This window comes from Crassostrea angulata, chromosome 2 (assembly GCF_025612915.1).
Source record: "Crassostrea angulata isolate pt1a10 chromosome 2, ASM2561291v2, whole genome shotgun sequence".
In the NCBI taxonomy this organism is placed as follows: domain Eukaryota; kingdom Metazoa; phylum Mollusca; class Bivalvia; order Ostreida; family Ostreidae; genus Magallana; species Magallana angulata.
In genome coordinates this window covers 12,148,195-12,158,010 of record NC_069112.1, presented here as the reverse complement: position 1 = coordinate 12,158,010, position 9,816 = coordinate 12,148,195, and the positions used below count along the sequence as shown (strand labels likewise).

The 9,816-nt window shown below is 34.3% G+C and overlaps 1 protein-coding gene and 2 pseudogenes across 1 annotated transcript; 1 reads left to right on the top strand and 2 right to left on the bottom strand.

Annotated features, from left to right (window-relative positions):
• Nucleotides 1–444: 444 nt before the first annotated feature.
• Nucleotides 445–1,764, bottom strand: LOC128173805 (uncharacterized; annotated as a pseudogene).
• A 1,697-nt stretch (nucleotides 1,765–3,461) lies between these two features.
• On the top strand, nucleotides 3,462–5,497 carry LOC128170790 (uncharacterized). The gene is made up of 3 exons (XM_052836556.1): nucleotides 3,462–4,334; nucleotides 4,451–4,647; nucleotides 4,919–5,497. The coding sequence occupies exons 1-3, from the start codon at nucleotides 4,292–4,294 to the stop codon at nucleotides 5,489–5,491; spliced, it is 813 nt and encodes a 270-aa protein (XP_052692516.1). The 5' UTR covers nucleotides 3,462–4,291; the 3' UTR covers nucleotides 5,492–5,497.
• Nucleotides 5,498–6,350: 853 nt separating this feature from the next.
• LOC128170789 (putative nuclease HARBI1) lies at nucleotides 6,351–9,111 on the bottom strand (annotated as a pseudogene).
• Between the last annotated feature and the right edge of the window lie 705 nt (nucleotides 9,112–9,816).

Genomic DNA, 9,816 nt, shown 5'->3' with positions numbered 1-9,816 from the left:
TAACAGTTGTGGGAAAGTAAAGATGTCATTGACAGAATTTCAAGACTTTGAAAAAATTCTCTTTCACACCACCGAACTTTTTAACCAATCCAACTATCATTTTAACGAGTTCATGAAATTAAAAGAGCAATGTGAAAGCATGCAAAACTATGTAAAAAGTATAACGGTGAAACATTGTCTCCATGCATAAGCATTTTAGGTATACTTCCAAAGTTTTTATGACATTGTCGATTTGTTATATTACTGAATTTTGAAATTTGAAAAAAAACCATCAGCGTTAAACTCATTTATGAAATATTTAGTTTAATAATTTTAATAAGTAAGCAATGTAACGTTTATGGTTTTTAAATGAAAGAATGATTTTTCTTTAAAATCTTAATCATTTAATATTAAATTAAAAAAAAGCATTTGACAAAATGAATTATATATATGTTCAGTAAACTATGTATCATTCTTTCTTTATAAATAAGCATATATAATTATATACAAATTAGTCAATGATAATTATATAATACAGTGTCCATGCATTTCAAATTAAAGTAGAACTCAACTAGACATTTCGTTTGTTTCATCATTTGTAAATTTTATAATGTCCATAGGAGAAGCTGTCGACTTGAAATGGAGCTAACCACCATCGTTTATCATCGAAAGGCGACAATGATATTTTATTGATAGATTTTAGATATAAGATATGATTGTCACTACGAATGTTCTGTATCTTATGTCGACATCGTTGTTGTTCAAAAAGACAATTCTTGTAATGAAGATGGGTTAATTCCTTGGCGACGATAGCTTTGGTAATTCCCTTTGCCTATCTGCGTTTCTTTCTCGTCGTGAATCAAAAATGAATACATTTTAGCTCTCAGTCCCACAAATTCTTTTACGGGATACCCTGCAAACATAATTATGACAAAAGTATTAGTTCAAACGTTTAAAGTATATAAGAACAATCATCATTCCACGTGAATAAAATTAATACACACCACCGGTTTCGTCTTTCATTTTCCCAACTACTTTCTTGTTTGTCTCGCTATAAAGGAAATGGTTCTGTGGGTAGTTGGATGTATCAAATAACTCTTTATTTTGAACCATGTCTTGATACAAATCTTCCGTTTGAAACTTGTAAAACAATGAGTCAGTATCAGTCATCAGCAAAGTTGCCCTGTCACCATACTGTTTTTTGACATATCCATAATGAAATTGATACATGAATAGTTTGGAGAGGTCTAAAACAGTCATTCCTGTGTAGATTGGTTTGTTAAGTAGCAGTTTTACCTTCTTGTTTTTTACACCAACCAAATGTTTGTTAAAAATTGTAAAATTTTCAAAGCTTGGTTTGGCTACCAGTTTTAGTAAGCCCTTTTTGGTATTCACTAATTTGAAGTTCATCCTATTTCGTATATTTTCCATTGTTTTCCTAAAAAGAAAGGAGAAAACAAATTATTAGAAGAATGATTAATTATTTTATTAAATTTAAACGAAATTGTTTTTGTATTTAAAATTTATTTACCCGAACACTATGTTGTTGTAGTCTTTGTACAATTTCACTTCGAAATCACTCTTGGCTTGTCGTCTTTTGTTGGTGTTATATTCAATGTAGGGTTTGAGCCATGCATTTTGTTTGAAGCGGATGACTCTATGAATTTGATCTAGGACAAGTCCTTCTTTAAGGTAAAATTGTAGATTGCGATAGTGGAGCACATACTTCTCTTTTTTGCAAAGAGTTGGTATTAATTTTTTTGAAACAACTCCTTTTGTTTTATTGTTTATTTTTTGAAACTCCTCTCGTCAACGTACACTGTTATAGATTCCGGCGCTAATGGGAAGTCTGAATGAAGATCATGCAGATTTTCTGGATAGCTTAAAATGACTTCTAGAATATACCCAATGTCACTATTTTTGTGAATATTCATTACGTCGAGTTGGGAAATTTCATTGTCCGTCAACCAACCAAAGTCTCCAACAGGTAACGGTTCTAGCATAACACCCCCGTAAAGATTGTTCATGTCAAAGTAGCCTAAATACTCTCTTGGCTTATTTTCATCAAAAGTTTCTGGTATGTATGGATTGTTAGCCTCGGCATGTCGAGTTGTCATCATGGCTACACCTCCTCGTATATCTTTTTCAATCATTTGGTATTGATCAATATCTGTCAGTAGTTCCAATTCTACCTTTGTCATTTTTAAACAGGCACTCCAACACATTCCCGCCAATGTAAAATATTGTGCCGGATCTAGATTAAAGCTCTCTATTGATACTTCTCTAAACCTTTCAAAAACATCAGCTAATAAAAGGACATCGCATAATAGGTACAAATCATGATAGTCGCCCATTGTTGTCAAAATCATTTCATTCCATACTAGCTGTGCATGTTTGTATTCTTCATCGGATATGTCAGTTTTGCTTAGAGAATTGTAAAATGATGATTTTGGAGGCAATTGTTTTGTCATAAATTTTGATGCATCGGTAACAAAAGAGTATGGGTAAACACCTTTCCTTAAAAGCAATGTCTTTTCTTTTTGGGTTTTGAAATGTCTGCTAAAGTATTTAAAATGTATATCTCCACTTGATTTGAGGTTTTGTACTAATGTATCCAAGGAAGATGATATAAATTGGAATGAATCAATAAACCGCAAGCTACCTAAGCTAAAAGTCACATATCTCTCGTTTGAATTGGCAATGACACTAAGAGCGTTTTTATCTGGGACCCGAGTTCCGTCTCGAGTCGAGACTCTCCAGGTAAAAACACAAGAGTTCCGACCCGAATTCTACCGGGGTTGATATCGAGGTCGACCCTGCTCTGACGCAGGGTTTGTATGGATTCAAAATGGCCGACGGCGGCAGCAGTCAAAATCTGTTAGTTTAAAAATTATCGAAAATGTAATACAGAGGTTATTAAAATGGCTGAATTTGTGAAATTGAACATGATATTATTTAATAGTACATTGCTACAGTTATAACTAATCCGAAAACATATAAATAGTCAAAAGACTAAAGAATTTCATTTACTTCACAACTCAGATTATCAAAAGTGCCTCCAGTAAGCATTCGAGACAATATTTACCAGGCTAGGCCCCCAGTGTCCCCCACCCAATTTTTCACAGTTACACATTACCATAACCAAAATCTTTTTTGTTCAAGATTCTAGCCCCCCCCCCCCCCCCTTTCAATTTGTTTCCGACGCACTTGTGTATATATATATTAATCTCAGCGAGATACGTCGAGACTGAAAAATTTTTGACGGACGTCTCTTCCGAATCTCAGACCAGTGCCACACAAAGTGATTCGGGAAAATTTGCCCCAACTTCGGCCGGTTGTTATGTTAGAAATACGCTGAATTAAATCATCTTCTCGCTTCAACTTTTTACTTTGAACATCCCTTTAACTCCCTATCAACATAAAATGTTAGGTTCCTACCGTTAACAGATTTATATCCCACAAAATATGAACTTGTTTATTTTTCAATTCATTTCCACACTCATTCACATCTCCAATGCTGAAGAGTTCCAGTCAAGGTCATAAATAGACTGTTTCAAAATATGTCGTATTCGTAGTTTTACATAGAAAATTATAAAAGGGCAAACATAAACTTTATAAATGCATTTAGATGTCAAGTTATTTGCCAAAAAAAATAAAATATGGAATTTATAATAAATAAAAAGGAAATATCCGGTATTTATAACTAAACCTTTTAATTTTATAATGAAATATTCATAAAATGATAAGGTTGAAACCTTTGAGTACGACATATTCTGAAACAGGCTATTTGTGACCTTGACTGGAACTCTTCAGCATTGGAGATGTGAATGAGTGTGGAAATGAATTGAAAAATAAACAAGTTCATATTTTGTGGGATATAAATCTTTTAACGGTAGGAACCTAACATTTTATGTTGATAGGGAGTTAAAGGGATGTTCAAAGTAAAAAGTTGAAGCGAGCAGATGATTTAATTCAGCGTATTTCTAACATAACAACCGGCCGAAGTTGGGGCAAATTTTCCCGAATCACTTTGTGTGGCACTGGTCTGAGATTCGGAAGAGACGTCCGTCAAAAATTTTTCAGTCTCGACGAATCTCGCTGAGATTATATATATATGTGTGTGTGTACATGTACATGCGTGTGTGTGTGCTTGTATTAGTCAGTGTAATACAGGAAAATATTTAAGATTTGACTATGAAAGTAAAATGATGAATTAATAGGACCTCAATTTCATTTACTATTGAATGTTTCATATGAACTTTTCAGTGTCCTTGTAACTACAAAGATTGACAGTACCACTTACACTGCTCTAATGAGTAAGGAGTTAGCAGAATTGTACAGGTCCCCCCAGTGTGGTAAGCACAATTATATTTATAAGTTACTACATTTTTATTTTAATCAAATTTGAATATTTTAAAATATGCAAAATATTTGTTCTTCTATATCTTTATTATTTAATCCTAATTTTTAGATCCGATGACTAGAAAAGCTTTAGCAGATGCCATAAGAGCTCAGAATACTGGGAATGAACCACCATGTACCAGCAATGAAATGCCATGTACCAGTAATGAAACTCCGGTTGAAAATGAATCGCCTTGCAGCTCTTCAAGGTCAAGTTTCTCCTCCACACCAGAGTCTACCAGTGCCTCATCATCAACATCAGAACAGGTAGACAATTATTTCTGGCCAAATTTAGAAAAACATCACAGAAACAAATGTTACCCTGAGAAAAATTTAGATATAATTTTTTTGGACTCGTCACCTGAGAGCACAAAATGTTTTTCTGAACTTTATTCTCCTTGGGAGAAAGAAGAAAAAATAATGTCAAAAGAGAGTATTCAAGTGTCAAATGATATGTGTGTGTCTTTGGAGGAATTTCACAATCTCCTTGTTGAAAAACTTGACAAGCTACATTTAGATTAATGTATATATATTTCAGTCTATTCATATTTGGACGGTCGCAGAAGAAAAACGTCTTATAGACTGTCGATTATCCAAAGAGGAAGATTTCTGTGGTAACAAGTCGCATGACTCCTTGTGGCAAGCTATTACAAAGGAATTGAATGGTGAGGGGCTGAAATTGACAAAGCAGCAGATAATTAACAAGTGGAAAAGTTTGAAGAAAAAGTATAAAGAAATAAATGACCACAACTCAAAAACAGGGGCAGATCGTATGGACTGGAAACATAAAGATGCATTTGATGGGGCATATGGGAATAAGGCATCAACAAAACTAAGTGTGTCTTTTGACACAGGTCGACTGAAGGAGTTACCAAAAACCAATGAGTGTTTGAAAAGAAAATTGGAAAAGGGAGATAGGGAAGAAACATTGGAAACAAAAGCTGAATTGCCAAAAAAGAAGATTAGGCCCAATTTAAAAACTGATCTGATGGAAAAGTTGGATGCACAAAATTCAAAACTAATGGATCAAATGGAAACACAGCACAGAGACAAACTTCAAAGAATGGACAGAATGCTCGATTTGTTCGAAAGATCATTGGACAAAAAGTAACAATTGTGATCTCGTATCAGTCACGTCATATGATTGTCAGACTTTTTTTTTTAATATCAGAATATAGGTATATACTGATACATATTAATTAAAACTTTGTGATATTTTTTTAATTTTGTGGTTTACACTTTTTTTTTACAATTGTTATGTTATTTATACACAAGCAGTGTATTGAATTTTTATGTTGATTTGTTATGAATATTAAAACATAAACACATTGCTTAGTTGTTTTTGTCCCCCGCCGCAACGCGGTGCGGGGACATTGAAATGCCGGGCGTCCGTCCGTGCGTCCGTGTGTCCGTGCGTCCGTGTGTCCGTCCGTCACACTTTTTTTGTAAGCGGTCTCGTGCCTACAAATTTTGACGGATTTTCATTAAATTTATACTAAATGTTTATACCACTATTACCTTGGTCAAGTTCGAAAATCAGCATTGGTCGATACTTTTTGTTGGAGTTGTGAGACTTTGACCACAATAATGACTGTTTTATCCAAAATTGACCTCGTAAGCGCTCTCATGCCTACAAATTTTGACGGATTTTCATTAAATTTATACCAAATGTTTATACCACTATTACCTTGGTCAAGTTCGAAAATCAGCATTGGTCGATACTTTTTGTTGGAGTTATGGGACTTTGACCGCAATAAAGACTCCGTTTTATCCAAAAATTGACCTTGTAAGCGCTCTCATGCTAACAAATTTTGTCGGATTTTCATTAAATTTATACCAAATGTTTATACCACTAATACTTTGGTCAAGTTCGAAAATCAGCATTGGTCGATAGACTCGATACTAGTATACTGCTTGACCGGCGGGGGACCCAGGAATTCTATTCTTGTTCTATTTAATATTTCTCAAATTCACAGTAATGCGTTCATTATTTCATTTCTCCTGGCTGCTCCACACCCTCCATCCAGGTTTATGTTGGGATAAAAATTAGCATTTACATCATGATCTTCATCTATAAAGTCCTCAACATCATGACTAAGAACACACAAATTGTGTAATATGCACCCGGAAATAATAATTGCAATTATATGAGGTGGTTTCCTGACAGTAATTTCCCTCAACCTCCGAAACCTCCCCTTAAGATGACCGTAGCATCGTTCAACTATTTGCCGGGCACTCGAAAGTCTCCTGTTAAACCTGTGCTGCCTTGGAGTAAGGTGTCCTGTGTTCCTAAATGGAGTGATTAGCAAATTTCTTAAGGGGTATGCACTGTCTGCGATGATAAAGTTGCGTTGACCAATAGCATTTCCCTGCTCCCCATCCTCAAATAGTGACGAGTTGCGCAAAACCCTTGCATCATGAGTGCAGCCTGGCCAGCCAGTGTATGCATGACGAATGACCATGTCACTGTCACATACTACCTGAAAATAAGTGACAATAAGAAAAATCAGTTTATTATTTACATGTATTGCATTTATTCACAAGAATTAATCATAAAAACAAACATTAAATTAAATATTCAGGAAATATACAATACCTGCAACTGAATGGAAGGAAACTGTTTTCTGTTAAAGTAATCTCGGTCCCCTTTTGGTGCTGAATAAAGTCGGATATGGGTTCCATCCAGGGCTCCAATTATGCCAGGAATTCCACTTTGTAATTAAAAGTCACGGGATATGGCTTGCTGCGTTTGAATACTAGGCCAGTCAATTATCTAATAAAAAAAAATATAAAATTTTTGAGAGAAAATGCAGCAATATCAAAACAGTATACCTAATCCATTTGGGGGTCAACTGCAAAACAGTGTGCAAAACGAAATGAAATGAAACATTTCTGTAAACAGTTAATTGGTAAGAATTAAAACTTAACGATGATATTTTTTAAAAAATTAAAAATATCATGAATTTATCGATACCATTAAAGTTTTGATTTACAGCATACCGATATCCGCTGTAGGTTACCGGTATCCATGGTCTTGGACCATCATTTTCAAGTTCATTTATACTTACTCTTATTAAGAGAGTGTTTATTGCGTAGGACATGGATTTGACTACGTCGTGGACCGTCTTGATCCCAACTCCAAACTGCACACTTATTTCCCTCAAAGATTCTTGACTTGCCATATATGCAAGAAAAATAAGTAACTGTTTACTTGGCTCAATCTGCTCTGTTCCTCCGCCATGCTTTGATACGATAGAGCCTTGCACTTCACGAAGTATAATGTCATACACAGCTGGTGTTACCCGAAAATGAGATCTAAATAATGCTGCATCAAACAATGGCACGATATTTTCGGCATAATTGTTTATCCTCGGAATAAATCGTTTGTGATTCAGCAAGGCAAAAATTGTTAAATTTCTCGCTAGGTATACTGCCATGTCATTGTCATTTTCGTCCAAAAAGTATTGCAGCAAAATAACATCCATATTGCGAGTACAGACTCCGCTGCAAAACGTGTTTACCTGGAGAGTTGCGTGCGCATGAATTGTTTACGTCCTGTTATCACTAGAGTCAAGACTAAAGTTTCCAGATAAAAACGCTCTTAGCTTTTTATTCTTGAATAGACCTAATTTCTGCATGATTAAATGTCCATCGAAGCCTCAACATGTATGAACGTTGAATGTATACAATGTAAGACGAAATCTACTGGCCAGTCCTAGTATTCTTTTAAGATAGTTCTAATTAATACTGTTTGCTTATTAACTTATTTAAATAAAAATTATTTTTTCATTGTAACCACCATTTCATCACCTCATAATCACTCGTGAATTCAGTCGAGTTGTTTTTTTTTTTAATATTTCCGTATATATACTTTAAAATTGATAAATTGTTAACGAGATATTGTATAATTAAACATTAAAAACATAAACAGTTACCTGCTGAGCTCTTGATTTGCTGTGTTTCATAGTTCCTGGAGATCTCGATGATGCCGTGTTTCCTTTGTTTGTTTTCAAATGGCGGGAGGAAAAAGGCGCGCCGGAAAGCGGGGACATATCTAACATGTTCTAATTCTAAACATGTTTAGTTTTAATACGCGTCTCTCTAGTAATGTTTAGGTTTATAACATTTTTCTAAATACGTTTAGATGTAAATATGTTAATACAGTGTTTATTGCCTAAACACAATTTTTACAGTGTAGGGTGACTCATATTGAAAACCTGCACATTATCCAACTAAATAAAAATAAAATAACTGTTGTATTGTCTTTTGGAAGAAACGACCAGGCTTCGAGAACAAGCTAAAATAAAATGTTGTGTACAAAACTTGATATTCTTAATTGCCGAAGACAAATGTTTGATAACATCCAAGTCTTCTTGATTGATGTGATATTGTGCAAACAATCTTTCGACAATTCAGAAACCCTTGTTCAGTTTATGTCAGATAATTTGAAACTTCAACACTTGCCTACCAATGCTACAACTGATTATGGTTCAGTTTTGGACCACTTTTACACCAGTTTTGCTAAGTCTGACATTGAAGGGTGGGGTGCACTAGAATCTCATTATTCGGATCATAAACCTCTGTATATTACATTGAAATGATTTCACTCATGTTAAATATCATTCATTGAGTTTGAAAACCAAGTACAAAAGGTAGATATCAAAAAATAAATTATATGCATCAATATGTGGTAATTGTTGAAAAAAATTGATATTCATTGTATATTTTCAGATGTTGACGGTAACAAAATTAAAGGGAAGCAAAGGAGCAAAACCATACTCGCTTCCACTAAAACTTAAAGTGTGTGCCATTGGTAATACTCAAAAGTACATAACGGATGGGGAGAAAAAGGAATACACAGTTGTCGTATTAGCTGACACAACTGATGCCATCAAGGGAATGGTGTATGACTCTTTGAAACTAAACAACAAGCAAGCATCAGCCACCATCATTCTAATGAATTACATATTCAAGAATGAAAATGAAGGAACAGTTGTTATCACAAAGTCCACAAAACGGCGCAGATGGATGTGCCAGAACCTTTGATGGAGAAAGGGGCAGCCATCGCAAACCCATCCCCTGCAGCAACTCTTGCCCGCAGATATGTAGAAGAGATCCCCTGTCAAGACACTAGTCTCTGTGAAAGGGAGAATCATTTCGGTAAGCTTGATTATATTTAAATATACTACAGTTATATATTTATGCCCAGTGTTTGCATGATTATGTATTATTCATCAATTTAAAAAATAGTGTTAATCATTATTAAATTTATTTCCTTAAATATCAGGTATAATTTTATTTTAACTTCTTTTCTTCCTTGAAAATGTATAATTATATATATATATATGTCATGGTATACAATAAGTAAGTATGTTTTTCGTGTAAATAGCTTTATCTAGTTTTTACATTTTTTTCATTTTCATTCTTGCTTATGGT

Excerpts from the sequence above, each read along its gene's own strand:
- LOC128170790 (XM_052836556.1), top strand. The coding sequence starts at position 4,292 with ATGAGTAAGGAGTTAGCAGAATTGTACAGGTCCCCCCAGTGTG. Across the intron at positions 4,335-4,450 it reads GTACAGGTCCCCCCAGTGTG|ATCCGATGACTAGAAAAGCT; the intron begins GTAAGCACAATT and ends CCTAATTTTTAG. Across the intron at positions 4,648-4,918 it reads CATCATCAACATCAGAACAG|TCTATTCATATTTGGACGGT; the intron begins GTAGACAATTAT and ends TATATATTTCAG.